Source organism: Agelaius tricolor, unplaced genomic scaffold (genome assembly GCF_023055355.1).
Source record: "Agelaius tricolor isolate 1412-34295 unplaced genomic scaffold, bAgeTri1.0.p SCAF_37, whole genome shotgun sequence".
NCBI lineage: Eukaryota > Metazoa > Chordata > Aves > Passeriformes > Icteridae > Agelaius > Agelaius tricolor.
Genome location: NW_027269297.1, coordinates 4616889 through 4642259, shown reverse-complemented (window position 1 = coordinate 4642259; position 25371 = coordinate 4616889). Strand labels below are relative to the sequence as shown.

Genomic DNA, 25371 nt, shown 5'->3' with positions numbered 1-25371 from the left:
TTTTTGTCTCTTTTCTAGAGCTGCATTACTGCTGATGATAACCAGAGACAGCTGTCACTCCTGTGCGAGGACTATTCCGAATGCTAATTGTCACAAACAAAAATCACATGTAGAGAGTGTGACACGCATGGCTCTTGGTGAGGTGACACGGTGCCCAAATTAAATCGGGGTGATTGTTTTTAGGCATACAATGACAAACAGGTACAGGAACACTTAGGAACAGAAAAAAAAAAAAAAAAAAAGAAAAAAAGAAAAAATGTCATCAGTTTCAAGAGGTCAGCACCGGTAAGGTGAGCGAAGCACAGAGAGGAACATCAGAAATCATCCAGGCAAAAAGAAAACAAAAAAACAAAACAAAAACTTGGTTGCATCTCCCAACTCATCACAGGACTCCAAGCCACCTCCTGCCTGCCCTCCAGGATCCCAGCATCCTTTCAGGTACACGGGATGACTGACTCACTGACTGACTGACTGACTGGTGACGAACATGAGCTATGCATGTACACTGGCAGCTTCGGGATGGGTGTGTGGCAGTCGATGGGATGGCAGAAGAGAGAAAGAGAGAGAAAGAGAGAGGGCAGAATTGTTCTTCTTCCTCTTACCGTATCCTTGGAGGACCTACGTCTCTTGAAGCTGGAGGCCAGGGTGGAGGTGATGGACCTAAAAGTGGCTTTCTTTTTAGGGTCAGGTTCTGCTCTACCACTTTTTCTATCCTAAAATGAATATGTATAAGTAATTAGATCTCTAGTGTGTTGTTGGAAACTCTAAATCTATTTGAATACTGCCCCGTGTCATGGCCTTCATTTAGGTGAGAAAGCTACTGGAGGTGTTCTGCCACTCCCAGTCCTCCAAGGGCCTCCGTGAGCCAGGGCTACGGCACAGCCACCACACTGCTACAGCTACGGGGGGCTGGCCTCGCATCTGGAGCGCTGGGAACCCCTCTGGGAGGCAGCCCTGCTCTCCTGGTGTCTGCAGCCAGGCTGGCACAGCTGACCTCGCTTCCTGGGGATGCTCTGCCTGGCGCCCTGCCCCTCGCTTCCACCGCTAGCCTGGCTGGACCGAGACGTGAGATGCTGCACCTACCACTAAAAAAAAAAGTGCTCAGGGCCTTTTCTGAGGCTGAATCCTAGTGCCACAAGAGAGAGAGAGGACTGCATTGAAAGAGAAGTCATTGTATGAATATTCTGTAAAAAAAATGTGTTCAAAAATTCAAATGATGCAGTTGTGCAAAGCCGAACGTGGTTGTTGGTGGTGGTTTGGTTTGTTTCCAAAGTAAAACAGGCTAAAAACCAAAAAGGAAACTGGAAGAAAAAGAAAAGCAAAAAAAAAAAAATTACAAAGGAAAAGAAAGGGAGGAAGCAAAGCGTTAGTGCCATGATGTCGTCGGGTCGGGATGAACTCAAAGAGAAACAGAACCGAAAAATGTAGGCGTTGGAGTTAGCGAGTCGGACCTGGTTGGCGCAGGCTGGGAGCACCAGCCGCCATGGTGCGGGGGCCGCGGGCCGGGGGGCCCGGCCGCGCTCGGCGCCGGGCGCTGGCAACGAGTCCTCCCCAATTGCTTTGGTGCCAATGAGTGTGACCTTGCCGACGGGGGACGGAGTGACCAGGTCTGGCTCTGCTACCGCACGGGGGTAACCAAAATGTATCCCGCTGGTGCGTAGAGCATGCTCGGGGATACATTTGCTCCTCCTTCTCAGTTCTCTCTTTTGCGGACATGCACAAACGGAAAGGAAAGCAAGATGAATGGAATGAAATGTCTTTTTCTTCCATGGCATCTCAGGAAATAGCCATGGCAAAACTGTGATCCCAAAAACCATTATTTTTGTTTGTTTGTTTTAACAAATAAATCTTTCCACTTGCCTACCTTCTAGCAATGTACCAGATACTAGTGCTCTGACGTTTCCTCCTGTGGAAAAGTCTTACAATGTCAAACGGCTCTTTACCATGAGGCTGTTTACCCCCACAGGGCAGCATGCTTTGCTCACAGTCCCACAGACTCTGCCCAAGGACCCAGTGCAGTATTTTCTAGAAGGTTGGCAAGTGAAAAATGGCAGTGCGACTAGTGTGCTCTGTCCCAGCAGCCTTAACCCCCTCGGTGCTGCTGCTTTTTGGAAGCAAAGGAAAAAAAAGGAAAAAAAGGAGAAAAAAAATTGAGAAATGGCTTTTCCGAGACTCTTTCCGGTGAACTGAACCCAGCGAGCTCTCAGGATGCAGCAGCCCGGCCTCGTGCTCCCCTCGCTGCTCTCGGGCAGCCCCCCCGCAGCCCCAGCCAGCGCTGCTCCCCGGGGCCCCGCCGGGCTCCTCGGGGCTCCCCGAGCCTCCTCCTCTCTCTTTGCCTGGCTGGCTCTGCTGTGAGCAGCAGTGTCCTTTGGCCACCTAAAGGAGCTCTCGCTCAGTGAACGCCGCTGCGCTTCCCCAAGGGAAAAAACAGCCCGGGCAACTCAGACAGAGCCTCCAGCTGCCCTACACTGGGGTCAGGGACACTGTGGGGCTCAGCCCCAAAAGCAGCAGGGGAAGGGAATTGTGAGGCTGGTGGCCCACAGATGTGCCCACGGCTCAGTGTCACTGCCAGGCACCTCTGACCCTCCTGGGCTTCCCTGCCTGAGTGGCACAGAGATGTTCCAGCAGCAGGAGAAGCCTGGGAGAGCAACAGGCCCATTAAAGGAGACCAAGGGAGGCTCGGCATTGACAGGGACCGGCACTGCTGGCTCCTGTGTGGGGAGATGTCCTTGTCTCCAAAGGACAAGAGCACGCACCACCTCTTTTTGGAGTTGGTCCTGGATATGGCAAGGGCTACCACGCTGCTGCAGAGCAGGCAGGGAAGGGGAGGTGATGGAAACTATCCCTGGAGCATTCCTCCACCTGAGCACCGGGCAGGGATGGTCAGTGGCAGCAGGCTGACCTTCCGATCTGCGGCTGAGCGCGGCTGGAGCCGGGCTGCAGGGCAGAACCTGCAAGGAGCTGTGCTGGCACTGCCTGCTCAGCCAGGGCAAGGTGTGCCTCTGGCACGTGGCCCCCAGCAGAGCAAAGTCCCCATCCCGAGCTCCACTGGGGGTGTTTGGGCCAGGCCTCTGCCCTGTTGGAGCTTTGCTGGGAGAGACGGCATCGGGCAGGGGCAGCTCCCGGGGAAAAGGCAGGGACACTACCCTACAGCTTAACAGGCACCGATTAACCCAGCTGGAGCTACGGGGGTGGGGTGGGGGACAGAGGGCCCCATGCTAATCCACAGCTCTGCATTCACTGATTTGGTGAAGGAATGGAAAACGCACCTGGTGGAGATTTGCTCTAAAAACGGTTTGTCCTACCTGCAGGTTTTTCCTCCACACATTAACGGCCGCAAACGCCAGCTGCATCTGCTTCCTCCGCGCGTCCTTATGCCTTTTGTAAGCTATCTCTATGAATATTAAAAATATCCCGGCAACAATACCTCCAGCCACCAGCATAAACACACCTGAAATAAGCAGGAAAGTTACAGGGGGCAGTGGAATTGCAACACCACCCCTCATTTCTTCTGCATCGCGCTCAGCAATGGGAGCATCTGCCACCCCAGGGTCCCCCCGCCATCCCCCCAGTCCTGGAGGGCGGGGAGGGGAACACAGCCTGGGCACTGAGGGGTGTTAGTGCCAGCTCTGGGGGGGCACAGGGCACTGAGCAGCAGCACTGCTGGGGACAGGCACAGCAAGCCCCAGGGCACTCCCCAACCCCAGAACCGTGGGGCCATTTGCACCAGAACCCAGCCCTGGTGCTCATCAGGAAGCACAGCCATGCACAGAGCTCTGTGCTGTCCTTGGATGCCTGCAACCCTTGGGGCTGACATTTCTGGAGTGGTGTCTGAGGAGATGGAGCAAAATACCCCTTTTCTCCATTGCCTGTAACTGGCCAGCACTGCTGGTGCAGATGGGGTCCCATCCCACACCCCTCATCCCTCATCACTGCATTGTCTGGCTGTAGGACCAGCAGCACCACCTCAGTGCAAAGGGAGAGCCTGATTCAGGGTTCTCACAGTCTTTGCAAGATGAAAACCCCTCTCTATCAATTATCCTTGTTCTGGCCCTGCCCAGGGCTCCTCAGGACTGGGGTCTGCCCTTGGCCTCCAGCCCCCTCCTGCAGCAGGGCTCTCACTTGCCTCCCCCGAGGTTCTGTTCTCCTCTCTGCAGTGGTGCCAGCTCTAGTGGCACTGTGACAGCCACAGTTTGGCCAAGGCAAGTGGGGGAGCCATGCTCACACCACAGCCCCACTGGCAAGAAGGGCACCCAGGGAAGGTGGGGGAAGCTTTGTGGAACTGCTCTGAGCAGGGTGGGAATGGAGCCCACCTCAGCAGCCTCCCAGCACTAGGAAAGCACAAATCCAGAAGAAGCAGAGATTTGGCCTGAGAGGAGAGCCCCTGGGAGGATGTCTTGAGCAAAAGCAGGCTACCCAGTGAAAGGGGAAAAAGAGGTTTGCAGAACAAACCTGCCATATTTTCAAAGGTGAGTGTTGCTGGGGCATTGCTACGGGAATCACACTCTTGATACCTCACCCAAGTCTTGTCCAAATCCTCCATGAAGCCATTCTCGTGAGACCTGCAAGCACAAGGAGACAGGACAGGGCAGTCACTGGGGACCAGCCACAGGCAGCTGGGGCACACACTCTGTGCCTTCGTGCCCTCCATCCTAGGGCTCTGGGCTTGCCTGCATCTCCTAGCACAGGAAGCAGGGATGTGCTGGCTGTGTGTGTGCACCTTTGCACAGGTGTGTGTGGGCTGTGTGCAGGGGCTGCCAGCACTGCGTGGGCACACACATCAGAGTGCTGTGAGCAGGCACCCACAGCTCCCCACTGCCCCTGCAGCAGCTCTGGGCCAGTGCCTGCTGCCAAAAGAGCCACGTGTAAGCCATGGGGAAGGTGTGCTCCCAAGCAAAGATGGAGCTGTCAGTGCTCCAAGAACTCTTGGAGAAGGCTGCAGGGAGTGGACATGAACCACATCTACCATTTCCCTCCTGCATGGTTCCTCTGCCTGCCAGGGCCACTTGGAGCCCAGGCAATGATGGACCCCAGTCCTTTCTGGTGACCTCCAGCACCCTCCAGGCTAGAGCACTGCTGCCTGCAATGCACAGTGAGGGCTGGGACACCCCAGCAGCTTGGTGACACAGCTCAGTGTCACAGCCTGGGAGGACACAAGCCATGTCCTTGCAGTACCTGCCTGAACAGCTCGTGGGGATGGAGTGGGCACAGAGCACAGATCCCACCACAGGCTCCCTGCACTTTCATCCCTCTTGTTCCTGGTACACCCCCACCACCTTCCTGGGCCATCTGTAGCCCTGGGCTTCCCCACCCTCTCCCAGGAGGATACTGAGGACTCCTGTGGCCTCTTCAGGCTTCTCACGTGCTGGTCTCAAGTCCCATCTGTCCTGCTGCCACCCTCACCATGTTAAGATCATCCCACAGATAGGGACCATGGCTCCCTGGGTCTTGCCCATCTTCCACATCCTGACCATTCTCCTTCACACCTTTCAGCTCTGCATCTTGGGCAGGACCCTCATGGCTCCTGGCCCTGTCTCTCCTAAAATGAATCTCCCAGGACTCCCCTCCCTTCACTTGCTCTTTCCCTGCCGCCTGTTTCTCCACCGTGACATTTCTCTGTCTGCAATGAGTGTGGCATTGCCAAAGCCATACAAGGAAATCCCTTTTCACCCATAATATCAGGCTGACTGTGACACCCCACACTGCAGGTTGGTGCTGCTGTAAAAGCCTTGGACTCAGACATATCCCTGTGTAACAGGAGTAGCCAGAGTTGAAAGAAAAGAGCCCTGCATGACCAGGCCAGGGCAGTGCAGTGCTGTGGGACAGGCTGAGCCCTGAGGGAGGAGCAGGCAGCTCCCACACCCTGCTCACACAGACCTGTGCTGGACAGGCTGCTCACACAGCCCTGCTGCTCTCTGCCCACATTGCCTACAGCCCTGGCTGGCCCTGACTCTGCTCCCTGCCCTGCTCTGCCTCCCTCCAGCTCCCTGCTGTTCCCCAGCCCTGCGAGCCAGAGCTGGGGCTGTGGGTGCCCAGCCCAGCCACTCAGTGTCCTCTGCCAGGATGGAAGGGCAGCCCCCAGCGGCCCTGTCCCTGCAGAGGTCTGGAGGGAGGCTGGCAGTGCCTGGCACGAGCAGCATTGGAGGCAAGAGCTGTGTACAGACTTGAGGATGGCCAGGGAGACGTTCTGCTTCCAGGGGCTGTCCTTGCGCATGCCGATCCCGAAGCCGGAGCGGAAGAAGAGCTCCCCCGTGGTCACCAGGTCACACTTCTGGGAGGCCTCGAACTCCAGCACCGCCGAGTCCCAGATGAAGGCGTGGAGCTTGCTGGACACACAGGAGGATGGACGGGTCAGGCTGGGCAGCCCAGCTGGTCTGCAGCCTCTGTGGGAGCAGCCTGGGTGCTCCCAGCCCGAACTTAAACACTGAAGCCACCCAGCCTTGCACTGAAGGAAGAAAAGAGGCCAGAAAGGGAGGCCATGGCCAGGGCTCCCACTGTGCCACCCCCACGCAGAGCTTGTGCTCCCCACCGAGTCCTGGGATGCACCAGGACTGGGCAGATCCCACCCAGCCCCAGCTGGGAGGTCCCATCAAGCCACGCTTTGGCCTCAGCTCCCTCCACCTTTGCCCTGCTTGCTCCACCCAGCTGAGCTCCCGGAGGCCCTTCCAGCGTGGCCAGGCAGGGTCTGGCCCTACTCACTTGTCCCTCACTGCCTGGATGGCCTCGGCAGCGCTCTCGTAGTTGTGCTTCTCCATGTGCCGGTACATGGTGCTCAGCTCCACCTGCCGTCGGAAGTAGATGTCCACAGAGCTCTGCTTCACCGTGGCGTAGATGAACTTATCCGAGGGGTTGCGCAGCTGAAAGGACACGACGGAGCTCCAATGTTTTCTGTCCTTCACCAGCAAAACTTTCTCACCCCAAAGCTGTTTCCTAATCTCCCATCTCCTTCAGGGACCTGTTTTCTAGAGAAGACCTTGATTTCCTCAGAGGATGCCACAGGCATTGAATGCTCTGGGAGCATGATGCTGGGGCAGGGGATGCTCTGGGAGCAGGGGATGCTCTGGGATCATGGTGCTGGGGCAGGGGATGCTCTGGGACAGGGACATGGTGGCACTGAGGGTGCAGGAGCCCCGTGGATGCCGTGGGTCCGGCAGTGCCGTGGGCAGGGCACACTGCAGGGTGTGGGATGCTGTGGGTCCGTGCTGCTGCAGGGCACATTCCTGCGTGCCTGGGCTGATGAGCTGTGGCTGTGTCCTTGCCAGAGCAGGAAATGGATTTGAGGCATGTGGAGAGTATTGACTGCACCGCAGGGACAATTTCATTAGTTATAACTCATCCATAATGAATTGTTTCCTCGTTGGGCACAGGAGGCTCTCCAGGAACTGGCAGGCAGTTTGACTGCAGACAGGCTATTTCTGGGCAGGTTGTTTTCCTGCTGATCCCGGCCCATGTCTGTCCATTCCCACCCAGGGCAAGGGCTCAGACTCATCAGGACCAGCCCAGGCAGAGCTCCCTGGGTCTGGCCCCCCAGCACAGATCACAGCCATGGTGAATCAGGGCTCTGGGAGCCACAAGCCATGTTATGTGCCCCAGGGAAGGGAAAGCAAGCGAGGGGTCATTACCCGGGGGTCGTTAATGCCTGTGATCCTCTCCTCAGGTCGGTCCAACACCAGGAAGGCTGCCAGGTTGGCAGTGTATGAAGCCACAATGATCATAGCAAAGCCAGCCCACACCATGCCAAGGATACGGGCAGAGAAACTCCGGGGAGCACCTGCAGGGAGAGAGGAGAGATCAGAGCAGCACCACGAGGGCTTGGCTTGGTTGCCAAAGCTGTGTCAATCCACATGAGCCCAATGGCAGCTGCAGATGTGCACCATCTATCTGCTCTGCCAGCAGCTGTGCAAGGAGCCTCTGCATTGCCTGAACCAAAAAAAGCCTCCAGCTCCTTCCAGGGCACGCTGTGTGCCACCCTGAGAGGGTGGGTAACCCTGGGCAGGGCATCCAGCCCAAGTTTCCCTGCCCTGTTTCCCATCCGGGGCTGGGGCTGTCAGGAAGCCCTGACAACTGCCACAAATGTGCAACACTCAGCACCACCAAATCTCCTGCCAGCCTGCTCCAGGGAGGGCCCAGGGAATGAGGTCCCACAGGGACCATGTGAGAGGGGGAGGCTGTGGAAGAGGGCAGGGGCTGCCCCCCAGCCTGCCCAGCTCAGAGCCTGGGCTGCAGGGCAGAGCAGTCCTGCTGTGAGCTCTGACTCACCTTCTCCAATGCCAGAGTTCAGCAGGACTCCCCAGGAGAACCACATGGCTGAGGAGAGAGTCAGGGCATCTTCCTCCTCCTCCTCACTGTTTACTTTGAACCGGCCAAAGGGGCTGGAAAACAAGATGAAGAACCCTTGTCATCCCCTCACCCTGATTCCCAGGGCTCCCCACTGTGCCCTATGTGTCCTGGTGCAGCCTTTGTCACTCATTCCTACAGACTGTGCCCTCTTCCAGGCAGCTCTTCTCTGTTGTGTCCCAGTGCCTGGCACATCCCCGTGCTGACCTGCAACCCTGTCTGGCTCACATTGCTGCTGGTCCCATCCTACTCTCTCCAGACCAGAAAGATCATCTGGCCCTAGCCTGCTCCAGCCTCTCCCACTGCAGCACAGAGGGCTCCCTGCAGATCAGCCATCAAAGCCTCTGGGCACAGGGCTGACAGGTGCCCTCAGAGGAGCTGTCACAGGGCCAAGGAAGGGCCAATATCCACATCCCTTAGCTTAGGCAGCCAGAGGGGCCAGGAGCCTCAGCCCAGGGCTGGTGGGGCACAGCAGGTGGGTTAAGTCCCTGTGAGGGCCCCCAAAGGGCTGCAAGACGTGCCCAAACAAGGGACCCAGGGGACAGTTCCCAGGAACAGCTCCCTGTCCCCTCCAGATCCCGAGTGGCTCAAAGTGCACTCACCTGAATCGGTCTAAGAGGTACAACATCACTGCCACCACGTGCACAGACAGCCCCACCAGCAGCCAGAGCGTGCTCTGGAAGGGCTGCATGAACGAGTCCAGGGTGCTGCGGGGGATTTCCTGCACACAGGAGAGAGGGAACAGTGCTGGCACCCCCCAGCTGCACCCACAGGGGCCCTGCCCCAAGCTCCTGCTGCTCAGGAAGGGTCAGGTTGGTGCAGACAAGAGCCTGCATTAAAACCAGCAGCCTGGAGCCTGGAATGGCAGGGGCTGCTCTGGGCACTGCAGGCTGGGGAACGGGCTCCTCCTGTGTTCTACAAAAGCTCCCACCCAGCCCATACCTTCTTCACGAGGATGGTGAGGCCCTGGTACTTGAAGGGCTTGGAGAACTCAATGTACTGAGCCCGCTCGTTGTTGATGGTGAGGGGAGCCACAATCATGTCAGCCTGGCCGCTCAGCAGCTCCCCCATCATCCCGTTCCACTCCTTCTTGTTGCTGTTGTTCACCTGCCAGGAAGCCAAGGCTGGGTCAGACCCCTGCCCTGACACACATCCCCCACCAGCCAGGACCCTGCACTTTTTAGGAATCCTGCATTGCCCTTCCACCCCACCCTGCTCAGGAGAAGGGCATGGGGGTGTTTCAACACACGACACAGGCAAAGAAAGATCACAGGCTGCCCAAACTCACCCTCTCTTGGGTACCAAATTTACCATCAGCCACCAGGTGAACCTCGTAGGTGAAGTTCATCACGCCTGCCAGGCGGATGAGCAGGTCAATGCAGAAGCCGTAGCAGCACAGGGCCACGGTGGGACGGCCTGGGGAGGGACAGGGGGGCCATGAGTGGGGACAGCCCCAGCCAGGGACCGCCACAGCATCCCCCTGTCCCCAGGGAGAGCAGCCACCCCACGGCTCTGGCTCCATGTGGGATGGCACCACGTAATCCTTCAGGGCCATCTGCCTCTCACGCTGCCTCCAGCACTGGGGCTGTGGGCAGGCTGGGGACAAAGGGGTCCCTTTCCTTTGCCATGTCCCAGTGAGGTGGGCTGAGAGGGGGTGCTGCCCACCCACTGCAGGGCAAGGAGAGGGCTCAGTGCACGTGCTGGAGGAGTCCTGACATGAGCCCAGAAGGCTGAACGCAGCCCAGGACACAAGTCTGGGGGGATGTTGTGCACAGGAAGGTGTGATGAGCCAAGGGGATGCCCTTCAGGTGGATTTGGGCAAGCCTGGCATTGCTGAGCAGCTCCCACCCCACACCAGGTGCTCACTCCTGATCCTGACACAGTTTCTGTGACAGTTTGAAACTGCTGCTGTGTCAGTGCAGCACATGCTAAGGTGCCTTGGGGTCCTTGCTGCTGCTGGAGATCAAGACAGAGAGAATTGGAACATGTCAGGAGACAGAAATTCGGGATACAATCCCTCAAAGCTGCCCTGGAGCCCATCCAGAAGAGAGACAGTGGGAAAGAGTCTGTTGGGCTCAAACCCCTGGATCCAGGGCCCAACTGCTGTGAGGCTGAGCTGATGGGAAGGAGGGCGTGTCTGGGGGCCAGCTGTGCTGTCACCTCTCTGTGCCTCATCCTCTGGGCCTCCTGTGACTGAGCACCTTCCCTGGGACCCCTTCTTGGAATGGAAGTCCCCAGCAGACTGAGTTACCTGGGATGGTCTCATTGGGTCCAGTGCAGAAAACCTTTTTGACAGGATCTCCATTGATGGTGAATTCCTCCCTACATGTCCCATCTGCCTGAGTGGGCTTCACATACACAAAGGGCTCTTGGTGGATGGTCACAATCTGTGAGGTGAAGCACAAACACCCTCTGGTCTGTGTTTCCCTCCATAGCTACATTCCCGTGGTGGGAGCTGGGCTGCCCTCCCCACATGAGCTGTGGTGCCCTCCCCAGCTGCCATCTCAGCCCAGCAGCTTTGGCATGTGGAATCAGAGAATCCTCTAGGCTGGAAAAGACCTTTAAGATCATGAAATCCAACTGTTAACACAGCACTGCTGAGAAGAACACCCAGAATATTTGCTTTCCCTGCACCCAAGGTGAGGAGTGTCCTCCTTCATGTGACCCTTTCAGCTGAGCCTCAAAATCTCTTTCCCTAACAGGAGACTGATGGGAGACACAACCAGGACTAGTGCCTGGAAAGAGGCTCCAGACACTGCCCCAAGTTAATGCAGGTGTTTTATTCCTGCCCTGGACCTTTCAGAAAAGCAGCAATCACAATGTACCCATAGCACCTCTGCGGGGACAACACTGCCAGTGGGAATGGGATTTCCCTTGCTGGACAAATGATCAGTACAACAAATGAATGGTCAAACTGGGAAGATCAGCCTGACCAGGGTCCAGTCACTAAGGTGGGATCCAGTCACTGAAGGGGCTGCTGAGTGACACTTTGAGGAAGAGCATGAGAAGCAAAGCAAGACTGGTGGGACCTTCTGCCAGTGTTACCTCCAGCTTCTGGCCATCAGCTCCTCAGGGATTTCCTGAGATCAGCCTTGCAGCCACCAATCTACCCACCCTTCACAAGAGGGTTTAATCTCCTTGTGGATCTGTTTCCACCTGGCCTCTGCACTGTCTAATGGAGCTGAACCATGCCTTGGCCAAAGGAGCCAAAGGAGCCCGTCCTTGTATTTCTCACAAACCTGTGACAGATGTCCTCTGGCTCCCATTAAAAATGGTGAGCACCTGGTTCCTTCACCTTTCCATTCTGTTTTCTCTCATATCTACTTCGAACTTGTCTCTTTCCAAACCCAAGGATGCCTGCTGCCCTATCTAGATTGACTCCAGTGGAAAGTTGTGCTTTGAACATGCTCCAGATTTCTCTCCCATATCCTCTCCTGGCCTTGCAAATCCTGCTGCCAGCTGCAGAGCAGCCATGGAGGTGGGAGGCAGATGAAGTCACTGCCCAGCACACAGAGAGCAGAGAAGCTCTGCCCCTAATGCCATTTGCTCTTACCTTCAGCTTGGTTGACATTTGATAGCCTTGAGGTTTCTCAGTTTCCCCACCTGGCCAGATGATCTTCCTGTCGTTGGTCAGGACCTGAGATGGATCCCAGAGGAAGCAGACGGACATGAGGCCAAGGAGGACACTCCAGTGCCAGCCCCTCCCCACCCAGGCCAGCCTGCACGTACATTGCTGCCGTTGTAAATCCCAACCTGGACCAGCTTCCGGTTCTGCAGGTTCATGATGCTGTAGTTGGCAAATTTCCTGTCCCCATCCTCATTGAACTCCACCCGGCCGGTGACACCCTCTGAGTACTTGGAGGACATCAACACCCTAGGGAGAGAAACACAGCTGGGACAACCTAGAACACCTGCAGTGCTTCTGAGGTGCCTCACAAGGCATCAGAAAGACAAATGCTTCCTCTCAGTTCCCTGCCATAAGCTCACTGCCCTGTACAAGTCTGGCCAAGGCCACCTATGGTCTGTTCATAGACCTGTGGTCATCCCCTCCTGGTGGATGGAATCAGTTTCCCAAATGTTCTCTGCCATATCTACTGCCATTGCCCCTTGTTCTCCACCAGATCAGTCCCATTTCCCTTTGGAGTGATCCATCCCACGGCACCCCAGGACACTTTCCTCTGGGGTTCCTTGGGAGGTGTGCCCATTGCTACAGCTTTGGTGCTGTGCCTGGCATCTGCCCATCCCAGCCTGGCCAGTGGCCCAGGCACACACAAACACCACCAAGGAGAGAACCAGCCCCCAAACCTTGGGAAGGTGATAGCAGAGACATGCAAGGATTGCCTGAGCCACTTGTGAAGAACAGCTTTGAGTCACTCATGCCAAAGACTGTCACTGCAGGGGATGCCAGAAATGTCTCTAAAACCATCTCTAGGCCGTGCAGGTCTCATGCTCAACAGAACCCAGTCTGCAGGGAGAGGCTGCTGCACCAAGGCCCAGCCCCTGTGGCCCCAGCAGCTGCAGTGATGCAGGGATTGGGGTCTGGAAGGGCATGCAGGACCTGCTGATCCCCCTGCCCTGGCAGCAGCACCCCACAGGCACATGCTCCTATCTGTGACGCTCCAGCCTCCACATCCACAGCACCAGGGTTTGCTACCGCCAAGGGCAGCCTGTTCCATGCATGGGCAGCTCCTGCCACCAAGCCCTGTGTGCAGCACTGGAGCCATGCCACAGCCCTTGGAATGCTCAGCAGGAAATGTGTCAGCAGCACTGAGGTAAAATGGGACACAGAAATATCCCCCTACCTTGACTGGGCAGAACCCCCTTCTCTCCCACTTCCACCCATGGAATCAAGCTCCAGACTGGAGGAGGCCATGGTCCCCAGTCTTCTCCTCCTGGAGTCATTCCCTGCCCACACATCCCAGCTGTCTAGGCATGGCCCAGGGTAGCATGGGTTGACATGGACTGAATTGGTGCCAGGCACCAGGATGATGCCTAAACAGTCTGGAAAAACTGGGTGAGGCCTGTGCCTGTGCCTGTGTTTTGGGAGAGTTTTCTAGGAGAGATGTAGCCTTCACATCCAAATCATGCAGGGCAGTCCAGGCAGCCCTGTGCCACATGTCCCAAAGCTTTAGTGGCCCTGAACAAGCCACCATGTCCTCCTGCACCTTTTCCACACACTCCCACTTTTTCCAGCTCTCCCCCACTAGGTCCTCTGCTCCCTCCAGCAGGACGCTTTCCCCCATACCTCTTAAAAAGGGGTCCTGTCTTCCAGATGTTGGTGTTGCCCACGCAGCCCCGCGGTGGGTCTGTGATATTCTCCTTCTCGAACAAGTCGTGCACGGCCTGGGCCACCACGGCGACAGCGTCACTGATGTGGGCTGACTCGTTCTTGCCGTTGATGAGCTGCAAGCCGATCACTCCTGCCGCGGCAGAGGGGGGCGGTCAGGTCAGCATTCCTGGGAGCACCGGCTGCTCCAGCGTCACTGCCGTGCCCAGCCCTTGGGACAGCGAGCACACGGCTACGGGCTGGCACCTGGCACCCCCAGCTCCATCCCCAGGGCCCTGCCCAAGCCTTCCCGGGTGACAGGCAGCTTGCCAAGCCGCAGTGACACGGATGTGGGGCGCGGCAGCCCCAGGGTGGCCAAGGCCGGGACCCCAGGCGGGCGGAGGGACGGAGAGCAGAGTGCGGGACCCTCCGTGCGGGACCCTCCGTGTGGGACCCGCCGTGCGGGACCCTCCGTGCGGGACCCTCCGTGCGGGGCCCTCCATGCGGGGCCCTCCGTGTGGGACCCTCCGTGTGGGACCCGCCGTGTGGGACCCTCCGTGCGCGACCCTCCGTGCGGGACCCTCCGTGTGGGACCCTCCGTGTGGGACCCTCCGTGCGGGGCCCTCCGTGCGGGACCCTCCGTGAGGGGCCCTCCGCGTGGGACCCTCCGCGTGGGACCCTCCGTGCGGGGCCCTCCGTGCGGGGCCCTCCGTGCGGGACCCTCCGTGCGGGGCCAGCCGGCACCGCGATCCCGCAGCCCGCGGGGGCCGGGGAGGGCAGCGCCGCTGATCGCCGCTGCCTCGGGCTCCCAGCCCCGCGGTGGGTCTGTGATATTTGGGGCCCGGGAGGTGCCTACCGTCCGGGGCGTAGCGCAGGGCATTGCCCGAGATCTCCCGCTCCCCCACCAGCCACACGTAGCCCGAGCCCGTCATGTTGAGCATGGCTGCTGATCTGTACACCGTGGCCGCGTCATCCTCGCTGCAACGACACAAGGGAACGGCCATGGGGGTCCAGCTGAGCCAGGGCTGCGGCGGTGCCACCCCGGGGGACTCTGACTGCTGGGCAATGGTTAAATCCTCGATGCAGTGGGACCCTTGCTCTCAGCTTCGCCTGGTCCCACAGCTCCCGGCGCTGCTGAGTGCCTGCACATCTGCCCATGGTGCTGCAGGCCGGGGGCCGTCGGGCTGCCCTCCTTCCCTCCTTTCAGCTGGACCAACACGCACCATCAGTGCCCAGGGCTGCTCCTGCAGCACAGCCAGGCTCGGCAGCCGCGCTGGGACTGTCCCTGCCCGGCCAGCAGCACCCCCAGCACTGCCCAGGACAGGGGCTGCCTGTGGGGGCTCTCTCAGGCTCCTCGGAAGGCGGTCAGACCCCAAATTCACTGACTTCAGCGCTGGGCAGCACTGGGAAAGAGGAAATCAGAGCAGGGGGAAAGCGGCAGCACGGCCTCACCTGGCAGAGAGGATGATGACCCTGGCCTCCAGCTCCTTCGCCTCCAGCAGCAGCGCTGTCACATTTTTGGTCCCAGGGTCAAACTGAAGCACTTTCTCAGCCTGTGATGAGTGTGAGCAAAGCTGGTTAGTGAGTGAGCCCCCAGACTGGTGGTGAGAACCATGCTATCTAGAAAAGGGTCAAGAGAATTCATTAAACTGCACAAAAGTCCGCTAAATAAGATTGGTTATAGTTATTTTTTTTCTTTCCTTTCTTTCTTTTCTTTCTTTCCTTCCTTCCTTCCTTTCTCTCTTAAGGTTTTGGCTTTTTGGTTGGTTTTTTTTTTTTTTTTGCACTGTGCATGCAAACTGAAGTCAATCAAGACCCAAAAAGAGGCGTGCATTGTACAGGAAAGAGAAAAAGGCTTTGAAATGCAATTGAAAACTCAAACGAGTGTTGTTTTTCAAAAACATGGGAAATGAAAAAAAACATATTGCACAGGGTTAACCTTTGGGAATCAAAGTGAGCAACTTACACCAAGGAACTGTTTCCTTTGGGGAGGAAAGGGGGTTGGTTCAACTTTTCAAAAAAAAAAAGAACTTGCAAGTTAATTACTGGTTCACATGCATGTTTCAAAAAGAAATCCTTCCAGGATCAGCTGGCTAAGTTTCCATTCTCAAGTCCAAACCAAACTATCTCAACATAAAAACGTGCTACCAAGAAACATAGTCATGGAATTTTTTTTCTTTCTTTTCTTTTCTTTTTTTCTCTTTCTCTCTTTTTTTTTTCTTTTTTTTTTTTTTAATTTTTCTGTTGGCTGTGGCTATTTTTCATTTGCTAGTTAGGTTGGTGGGCGGCGTGCATTTCCATGCATATATACCTTGGGTCCTCGCTTGTTGTCATAGGAAAGTTGGTCGAGGTTTTCATAGTTCCTTTTTTTACTCTGATGAATAATGTGCACAGAGAAAATATGTAGACACAGAAGAATATTATAAACAGTTGAAAATGACGTGTAGTAAAGCAATCCAACATCCACCTCCTCCTCCACTGTTTGCTAAAGGGTCTCTATAACGCTGGAGCTCGCAAAAACCACTATCAGGAGAGATTGTGCCTCAGCTCTGACGGGAGCGTCACGGAGCAATCTGAGAGCAGAGCCTGAGTGGCACAGCTGGTGCGATGCAGTTGCATTTTCCCTTGAGGGACTGGGGGATTCTTCAGCAAGGAAGTTTTATCTTAAGCTCAGAAAGAATCTAAGGGCCTAAGTGGTGGGGTTTCCATGGAATTACTGTGGAAGTAAAGGACAAAATGTTGTGTACGGAAAGTGCTGGATAAAGGCAAACTGTTACAGTTCAGAGTATCAGCATTACTAGCATCACTAGCAGCATTACAGTCCTGTCCACCCTCAGAGAGTTCACACAAAGTGAGGTGTCAGCTGAACCTCTCACCCCCTGAAAGGAGGGAGCAGCTTCCTGAGCTCTCCTGACATCCAAAAGAGAAAGATAAAGTTCTCTATGTGCCGTGTTGGCTCAAAGCGTGGCGATATGAAGCGATGGTGAACATGGGATGGCATTGCAGCTTTTACCTGGTCCCTGGGGAGGGCCCAGGGCACCTCATGGCTCTGCAGCACACAGGTGGCCCTGGGAGGTGCAGCTACCTGAGACCAGGGCTGGCCCTAAGCGTGGCTAGGGGGGCTCAATGCTTGGTGGTCTCCATGCTGCTGCCTGGAGCATGCCAGGGGGGCTCAGGGTCTGCACTGACCCTGGAGAGATGGGGCTGGAGCAGAGATCCTGCTCCTCCCCTGCTCTGTGCCTCAGCTGCTGGTGTTGCCTGGCCCCAGAGCAGCCCAGGGCAGGGCAGCCACTGCTGGAGGTTTCCTTTCGGCAGGCATTGTGTTGAGGTCCCAGAGCCTCTGCTCAGAGCCCTGACCCTGCAGCAGCCTGCACAGAGCCCCAGCACCTCCTGGGAGCAGCCCCTGGGGCCAGGCCAGGCACAGCAACCTGATGGGGCCTTCAGGAGAGGGCTTGGCAGCTTTTGGTGGGACATAGTGGGACATCTTCTCTTTGACCCCGCCCCAGCTGAGCATCCCTCATCTGTGTACATGGGGTGTGGGACACAGCTCTACTCTCATCTCCATTTCTCCAGAGCCTGATGGGAATGGATCCCTGCCAGGAGTGGGGGTCCATGCTCAGAGGCTGCTCCTCAGACAGACAGATTGCTCTTCATCTTGCTTTCCAAACTCATTAGCTTGCCTTTTCCTGAGCATTCAGGCCAGTCTTTGGCAGGACATCTTGCCAGGTCTCCTGTCCATGCAGCTGTGTGACCTTTCCTTTCTTCCCTTGGACGCAGCCTGATGGGTTTTTCATTGCTTAAAAAAATCGGGTCCTGGCAAGGAAAAGTATGTGAAGAGGCAAAATCTGCTTGAAGCCCAGGTCTGCCTTCATTTCTGATGACTCCCACAGCGAGGATTTCTGCAGTGGCTCCTGCTGGGCCTGCAGTGAGCCCTGGAGTAATGACTGCTACAAGGAGGCCAGAGATGCAGCAGGACAGCAGGAATGTTCTCCAATCAGGCAACGCTGGTCACTTCTCCCCAGGCACTGTCTACGTAGCCAAAAACTTGGTCATCCATGCTGCAGCCACCAACCAGGAATTCCTGGGATGTGCTGGCACCTCGGCCCAGGTTGGTCAGCAGAGTCTTCAGTACAACAAGGCTGGCCCCTTGTCACCTCTCCCTGTCACTAGCCCTGTTTCCAGAACTACACTAGTAATCCTCTTTTTCCCATTTTTCCATGTGGTCCTGCAGCCCTTCTCGGATCTTCATGTTTCACACAGGGACTGACAAATCAGAAGTTCCCTTTCCACCATATGCTCCTGCAATCACTCAAAAATTTGCCACTTTCATGCAGGCCATTGTCCCTGAGAAAGACAGGCAGCACAGCAGGGAGCTGCCACCTTGACCCCAAGCTCTGGTTCCAGTGTCCAGCACTCCCTTCTGAGCCCCATGAACGAGCAGAGCTGTGCTGGGTGGAGCAGCTCCAGGCTGAGGGTTCCTGCAGACAGCCCCAGAACAAGGCCAGCCCGTGGGCTGGCCAGCACGGCCTGAGTGCTGTGCTCAGGGTGCTGCTGGAGCTGCAGACCCACACAGTGGTGCCAGGATGGCACACGGGGCTGGCACAGACCCTGGAGGCAAAGCCATGCCCCAAACCAAGAGCCCAGAGGGCAGGTGAGTCTCTGACCCTGAGCAGGTCCTCCATGTCCTCAGGGGCTGTGATCTAAGCCTTGAAGAGGTCGAGATCAGGTCTCCTGCCTGCTCCTTCCCCAGGGCCCAGGTTGCCCTTGGAGAAGCTGGGGAGGGGCCCATGGTACAACTTCATGGCATGGAAAGAGCCAGCACAGCTGTGATCAGAAGAGAGACTGGAGAGAAGAGGTGGAGGAAGACAGGAAAGCCCCAACCAGTCAGACCAGTCTGCCTGACCTTTTGTCAAAGGAAAAAGAAACAAGATGCAGTGGCGCACCCCAAAGAGAAGACAAGGTGCACTGTTGGGACAGAGCAGGTGCCCCAGGCTGGAGAGAGGCTCTCAGGCTGCCAGAGGACACCAAGACGTGGTAGCTGCAGTGCAAAATGGGGAAGGTCTGAGGACAGACTCTCCCTCCCCATCTTTCAAGCTCTCAAAGGCTTTCCTGCAGGGTGGGCAGGCTGAAGAAGAAATGCACTCTGTGCCTGGAGCACCACATGGGGCAAGTGGGAGTGGAGGCATGAGGGGGAACAGCAGAATGGGATGCATAGGAACTACAGGAAAACAGAGAGTGGAATTCAAAAGATGCAAGAAGAGGGAGAGAGACTGACTCTCTCCCTGCATGAAGGGCTTTGTGCTGGGAAGAGGCTTTGGAGAAGAATACTGTCCTGCTGTCACCCAGTGGGAAGCTGCCCTTGGAGGCAGGAGGATCCCTCTGTGGCTGGTGGAACATTGGTGCCTTGAGACAGCCTGGGATGCAGCAAGGATGAAACTTCTTGAAAATCACTGCCTTAATCAGGAGTCTGTTGGTCAGTGTGGCTTGTGCCAGCCTGCACCCTTGCAGCAGTTGTTCCTCCAGGGAGGTGATGAAGAGCAGTCTCAGGGTCCCATCTCTCAGCTCAGCCACCAACTCCAACCACAAGAAGCATCCATGGCCACATCTCAACAGCTGAGAGACTGCCAAAGGTCTAGCAGCTGCAGGTGGAGCTGCAAAGAGCAGACTGGGGTCCCTGCCTGGGAGGGAACATCCCCAAATGGGTGCCTGCCCTGATGCTGCTGGAGACTGGATGAACTCAGGCTCTGGCCATCCGAAGGGGACCTCACCCTATCCAGGAGAGAGGATGTGCTGGGACTCCCCCCGTAGGACAGGAGGTGTTTCCTTGCCTTCCAGATTGCAGGCACAGCTTCCTGTGCTCTTCTTCTGTGCTGGCCTCAGGCACTTGGTCAGTCCTTCCCCTGCAGGCCGTGGGTCTGTGCTCTGTCCCCCTGCCTGCCTCCCTCCCTGCTCCCCTGGCCCTGAGAGCAGAACGAGGTCCCACAGCCAGCCCTGCCATGCATGGGGTGTCAGGAAAGCAGCGTTTGGGTGTGCTGCGATGAGATGGGAAGGGCCCACAGTGCTGCCCAGAGGCTCAGAGCCCCTGCCAGGCACTGAGCTCAGCCCCCATGGCCAATTCAGAAGCTGCTCTGCAGGGTGGGTTGGGCACTGCTGGCTCTGCCTGGCCCCGGGGTGGCTGCAGTGGGGCAGGTGCTTCCCTACACTGAGCGACTGGTCCTCTCCTTGGGTGGGAAACTCGGGCAAGGCATTTGCAGAGCTCCAGGTTATCCTTCCCTTCATTTTGTAGTCGATTTACATGTAGGAGATTTTGACCATGGCAAAGCAAGTGAAATGAATAAAGTACAAAGTTCTGTCAGGTACTAGTCAGACACTGTTGATGCTTTAAGCATGTTAGCCATGTTACAATGGAAAGAAAAGGTGTTTTACATACAGAAATCTACATACATACAACAGCCCAAGACTTCTAGTTTCGTTGTTGTTGCTTAAACAAAGCTACAAGACAATGTTCAGGAACTGACCTTGGACTCTTTCTCCTCCAGGAGGGTCTCCAGCTTCTTCTGTGCAGCACGACCCTCGTGGTCGTCGCTGACTATCAGGATGACGTGGTTCCAGTTGAAGACTCTCATCATCTCAAACCAGACGTTGGCCTGGTGAGAGTAGGGTGGGACCGTGCGCAAAAAGGACAGGTGGATGCTCTGCAAGGGAGAACAAGAGCTCAACACAGACTGTGGGGCTGCCAGCCACGTTTGCAGGGACAGGGACAGGGGCAGGGACAGGGATCCCTTCTGGGATGCACACCTTGACCTAACCTCTGGGACCTGCATCCTTCCTTCTGGCTGGGAAGCAAACCCTGGATGTGACTTTGCACCTCTCTGTGGTTAAACCAGAGCATGGCAAAGAGGGGTTTCTGCTTTGTGCTCCATAAATGCACAGAGAAGAAAAGCCTATCGAGCCATGAGTGACCAGCAGTGTTCAGTGCAAATACAGCCTTGCCTCTCGACCTTTTAAATGATTACCAGACAATGGACATCAAAAAGCAGAAGAATTCCCTTCAGAAGGCAAGAGGCAGGTACAGGCAGCTGTGTGCTCATCATGTGCCATGGCAGAAGTTCAGAAAGGCAGTTTTATAACTTGGTCCCTGGCTGTTTCTAGGTCAGCCTGTTCTGCAGCAGCAGGCAGAGGAGGCAGCTCTGGACCCGTGCCCCAGCAAACCTCTCTGCTTGGGTTAAAGACATCATTATGGTTGGCTGATTGTGCAATAGCAATTCCAGCCTAATTAAGTGCACTGTTCTTAGGGGAGCAATCAGACCAAAAGCTGGAGCTGACAGAGAGCTTTCAAACAAATGCAGCTTGTCCAAAAAGCCCTAGAGTCAAATATTAGGAAGTGAAAATGCTCATGCCCAGCATGGACCCTGCTTGACAGCCCAGCTATGTGCTGGAGGGAGGCAGGAGCCAGAACTGGAGAGGACAAAAATAAAGCACCATAATATTTCTTTCTCTAAGGCTGAGATGGTTGTTTGAACCAAACAGGGCTTGTCCAGATCTGCTCATCCAGAGACCTGACCCAGAATGGGTCAGAAATGTCCTGAATGGGCCAAAGTAGTACACACTGGGAAGGAAAAGTCATCCTGTCCCCCATGGACACACACAGGAGGAACAGACATACCAGATAAATTCTCTTCCTCACACTCCACACAGTGGTAATGTCAGACCAGACCAGGAAATGTGTAGAAAAGGATGCAAACTCCCTGCTGTGCTCAGGGCTCCCTGCACAGGCTCAGCAGGTCCCTGCTCCTGCCCCAGCCCAGCACAGGGGAACGGGGGAGCAGCAGAGCCACCACAGCACTGGGAACACTTCCTGAACCTGAGACACTGAGGAGAAGGGTGGATGTTTAACCAGAGGAGAAAAAAACCATGAGAGCCCCAACATGACTCTCAGAGTAGGAGAAACAAACATTGGAGTTACAGGAAGAGCAGCTCACCCCAGAAACCCATGGGATTGGGAAAAAGCCCCATAGGGACAAACAATGGAAAGACAACCATGGTGTCCTCACTAACACAGTGTGCAAGAGCTCTTTGCAGTCAGCAGAGATGCCCAGGAATTTCCAGGTCCAGCTGCACAGCCTGGGCCAGGGGCACACCACCTGGGTCTAAGCATTTTTAATTTTCAACCCCTGAGCATTTTTAATTGCTTTAAGGAAATCCAGGTAAAGTGAAACTGGAAATGGGAAAAAATCAGAAGAGGGAAAAGAGATGAAAAAATAACAGAAAAGCCAATATTAGAAAAAGAAATCAGAGAAACACAGGTGTCATGGTTTGAGAGGAAGTGAGGGTTTTTTGAGATGCTGTAGTCAAACCAATAAGTACTCAGATTTGAATATTAGCTCCTGGTGTAGCCACTGAAGACATAGATACGCCTCTGAGAACACAAGAAGCTAAAAGCAGAAAACTCCCAAGAAAACTTTCTCTTAGTTCCAGTCAGTGAAAAGTTCAAACCTTCCCTGTCCAGTGGCTGCGGATGGGCAGGGGAGGGGAAGCCATGCAGCCAGGTAAGGTAAGCCAAGGCCCTGAAGATAGAAAAGTAGAAGAGCACCAAGAAACATCAGGCAGCCACCCCCCCCACCTTGGAGAAAGAGAGCCAGCCTGTGCCTGTGCCTGTGCCACCTTAAAAATTTAATATCACGGCCAGCTGAGAAAGAGAAAAAGAGAAAGTGGCAAGAAGGTGCCCAGCAAGACAGCGTAAGAGTTCTAGACAGGCAGAGCCTGAGATTTTTAACCCTTTTCTTAGATGATAGAAACCTTACAAATGCTGATCCTCCTGGAGCTGAATGAGAAGAGAAATAGAGTTGAGATAAAAAGAAATAGGCCACGAGAGAAGTGAAGAAGAATCTTAAGTAGAAAGAAGTGATAGAGTAGCCTTGGCTTGACTTTTCTTGTATAGCCATAGACAGAACCGTTTTTTTCCTGTGACACAGAGACTGCATTTAAAAAGAAGCAATAGCTCAGAGTCAAGAGAGTTCAGTGTTGTTATGTGAAAGAGTGTGTAAACAAAGATGATGAGTGAAGAAACTAGTTGGTGCCCTCGATCTTCAGTAGAAGAGAAGATCTCTGTTCTTGAGAGCCCTCAGCCCCAAGAAGTGAAATTTAGAGAAAACAAGTGTCCTGAGAGTGAGAGACTGTGCTCTTTTTAAAACTAGACAAAGCACCCTTAAAAAGAAAACCCTAGAAGCAGCTCTGGTCCATGCGCAGTAGTGAGAGCACTGAGCATAGAAAGAAGACGTCACAATGGCAAATGATCTCCAGGCAGTGCCACGTGTGACTGGAAACACAAGAAGTTTCAGCTGTGTTTCCAGAGGAAGCCTATGGCACAAGAAAGACTCCTCACTCCTTGATGAACTGAGAATTAATTATCTAAAAGGTAGTGATAGACTGAAAGTTAGTGATCTAAAAGATAGATGTATTAAAAAATTAGTAAAAAGAAAAAGAATGTTTTTAGAAAGTTTTCATTCTTTCTGTGTGTTTCTTTTTACATATAGTTGTAAGTTTAAAAAGTTTTCTCTTCTTTATTCCTAAGTTAGAGCCTGCTTTGATCTATTCCTAGTCACATCTCACAGTAGACCCCCAAAAAAATGTATTTTCATAGAAGCACTAGCATTACACCAGCGTCAAACTGTGAGCATTTTAACTGCTTTAAGGAAATCCAGGGAAAGTGAAACTGGAAATGGGAAAAAAATCAGAAGAGAGAAAAGAGATGAAACAATAACAGCAAAGCCAATTTTGAAAAAAGAAATCAGAGAAACACAGGTTAAACATCTATAAAAATTCTTTCAATTCCTTTTTCAAATGAAAAAAATCTTTGAAATTTCCATATATTGCATCAAATTACTTTCTAGCTTCCCAACCAGCCTGCAAAAATGGTGTTTAACCAATCATGGCTTTCTTAAGTATTGTAAATACATATCATTGGGTTAAGAGGAAAAAATACTGCAAGGTTGTTGGGGGGCAATTTGGTTTAACAGTCCAGACAAATTTGCTTTCTGAGGTGGTGTCAAAAGGGTCATGGACAGACTCTGGGGGTATCTCAGCTCCTGGATCCCTGAACTGTGGTTTTCAAAAGGGATAATGAAGAAAAATTCATGTCAAGTGCTGAGCTGAGATCTCAGGATGAGCACTCATGGTCTGACACAGCTTTTGAAGCACCTGGGACTCCTGAGCATCTTTGCAAGGGCCAAAGATTGGAAGAAAAATGACCAGAGTCCCCCAGAGGTTCACACGGGCAGCTTGTGCTGTGCAGAGGCAGGTGAGGATCCAGCTTGGTGTGATTTGATACCCCCACCCCAGCACACACAGTGACATCCCCCCGGTCCCTGTCACACCCCCTGAAACTCGCACAGAGCTCAGCTGGGCATGGGCACACAGGCTGCACTGCAGAGGATGGGAGACAGTGATTTATGCACCCTAATTAGCCCATTTTTTTGGCAAATAACTGTTAAAAAAGACCTGTGGTTTTTAGCAGAGCCCCTGTGAGACAGCCAGCCCAGCTGGTGGGCTCACTCAGCTGCACCAGCTGTGCCCTTGGTGCTGCTCCAGCCCTTGAACTCAGGGCTGTCATCCCTCCCTCCCTGCCCTCGGATCAGCACACAGCAAAAACTGCTCCTCACTACGAACCCACACTGGCCTTGTGGGGTGCTTTGTAGGATCCTCACCCCTTGCTCTGCTCTGAGTGTGCCTGGTGCCAGCCAGGGCTGCAGTGGGACCATGGCAATGGCTCTCAGCAACCCCAAACCCCTCTGCAGCCCACCCACAGCTCAGAGCTCAGCCCTGTGCTCCCTCACTTCATTCTAGCTCTGCAAAAGAGCAGCAAACACAGGCTGGGCTGAAATCCAGTGCCCAAGCTCAGCAGGACCCCAGGGGCTGGAGCCAAAAAGCACCAGAGGGAGCAGAGTTGGGGATATTTCCTGGGAGGGTGGGCAGGCCCTGGCACAGGGTGCCCAGAGCAGCTGTGGCTGCCCCTGGATCCCTGGCAGTGCCCCAGGCCAGGCTGGACAGGGCTGGGAGCAGCCTGGGACAGTGGGAGGTGTCCCTGCCATGGCAGGGGTGGCACTGGATGGGATTTAAGGTCCCTTCCAACCCAAACCAGTCAGGGATTCTGTGATGATTCTATGTGGGGTCAGGACTTGAGAGCTGCAAATATCTGATGCAAGCCCATACAAAGAGGAGCTGTTTGAGCAGATGATCCTGTGTGTGTGTGTGTGTGTGTGTGTGTGTGTGTGTGTGTGAAAGCACAGACTGTGCATGCACAGATGTGAGCCTGCAGGAAGCACAGGAGAACATCCCCCTGCAGGGAAGGTACCTGGCTGCTGCAGTCCTGTGCACAGCCAGGCTCTGAGCTGGGGGAAAGCACTGGGGGTGCCTTGGCATGGGGATTTTACCCACAGGGCAAAGGGCATGGCTGGGGCCAGCAGGCAGGGCCTGTGTGTCCCAGCAGGGCCTTGCAGAGTGCCATGAGTGAAGGGTCTGTGACCTTCTGCACTCCTGCCTGCCCAGGGGCTCAGCCCAGGCCTGGGGGAGGGATTTTCCCTGCAGGCTGAAGGGAGCAATGTGCCTTTGCTTCATTACCTGTGGCAGGGGGGTCAGCCCCCTGCTAGCAATGCACTCCTCAGCTGAGCTGCCTGGGGAATTTCAGAGCTTGACAGAGATCCCAATCTGCAGAGCTCCTGAACATTTGGTAAAATTCACCAGCTGGGCATGAGAAAGAAGTGTTGGCC

At 55.0% G+C, this 25371-nt stretch overlaps 1 protein-coding gene across 26 annotated transcripts in view; it reads right to left on the bottom strand.

Annotated features, from left to right (window-relative positions):
• GRIN1 (glutamate ionotropic receptor NMDA type subunit 1) overlaps positions 1 to 25371 on the bottom strand; it is a 40090-nt gene that overhangs the window by 6877 nt on the left and 7842 nt on the right. For 9 of the 26 annotated variants that reach the window (XR_011683596.1, XR_011683597.1, XR_011683598.1 and 6 more), the window contains exons 3-21: positions 20122 to 20298; positions 15915 to 15977; positions 15056 to 15156; positions 14460 to 14581; positions 13583 to 13757; positions 12067 to 12211; positions 11891 to 11974; positions 10589 to 10724; positions 9626 to 9753; positions 9280 to 9444; positions 8940 to 9058; positions 8260 to 8372; positions 7623 to 7771; positions 6700 to 6857; positions 6165 to 6326; positions 4453 to 4562; positions 3306 to 3451; positions 1452 to 1703; positions 603 to 713 (exon numbers count right to left, since the gene is read on the bottom strand). Coding sequence is in view for 22 of the 26 variants with exons in the window: in XM_071453724.1 (XP_071309825.1) it covers positions 603 to 713; positions 1452 to 1703; positions 3306 to 3451; positions 4453 to 4562; positions 6165 to 6326; positions 6700 to 6857; positions 7623 to 7771; positions 8260 to 8372; positions 8940 to 9058; positions 9280 to 9444; positions 9626 to 9753; positions 10589 to 10724; positions 11891 to 11974; positions 12067 to 12211; positions 13583 to 13757; positions 14460 to 14581; positions 15056 to 15156; positions 15915 to 15977; positions 20122 to 20298 (2616 nt within the window). In the remaining 4 variants the exon portion in view is untranslated. Of the gene's footprint in view, positions 1 to 602; positions 714 to 737; positions 1050 to 1451; positions 1704 to 1864; positions 1907 to 3305; positions 3452 to 4452; positions 4563 to 6164; positions 6327 to 6699; positions 6858 to 7622; positions 7772 to 8259; positions 8373 to 8939; positions 9059 to 9279; positions 9445 to 9625; positions 9754 to 10588; positions 10725 to 11890; positions 11975 to 12066; positions 12212 to 13582; positions 13758 to 14459; positions 14582 to 15055; positions 15157 to 15914; positions 15978 to 20121; positions 20299 to 25371 lie in introns of those variants that run through there. The other 17 variants (XM_071453722.1, XM_071453723.1, XM_071453725.1 and 14 more) reach the window with 9 other exon arrangements.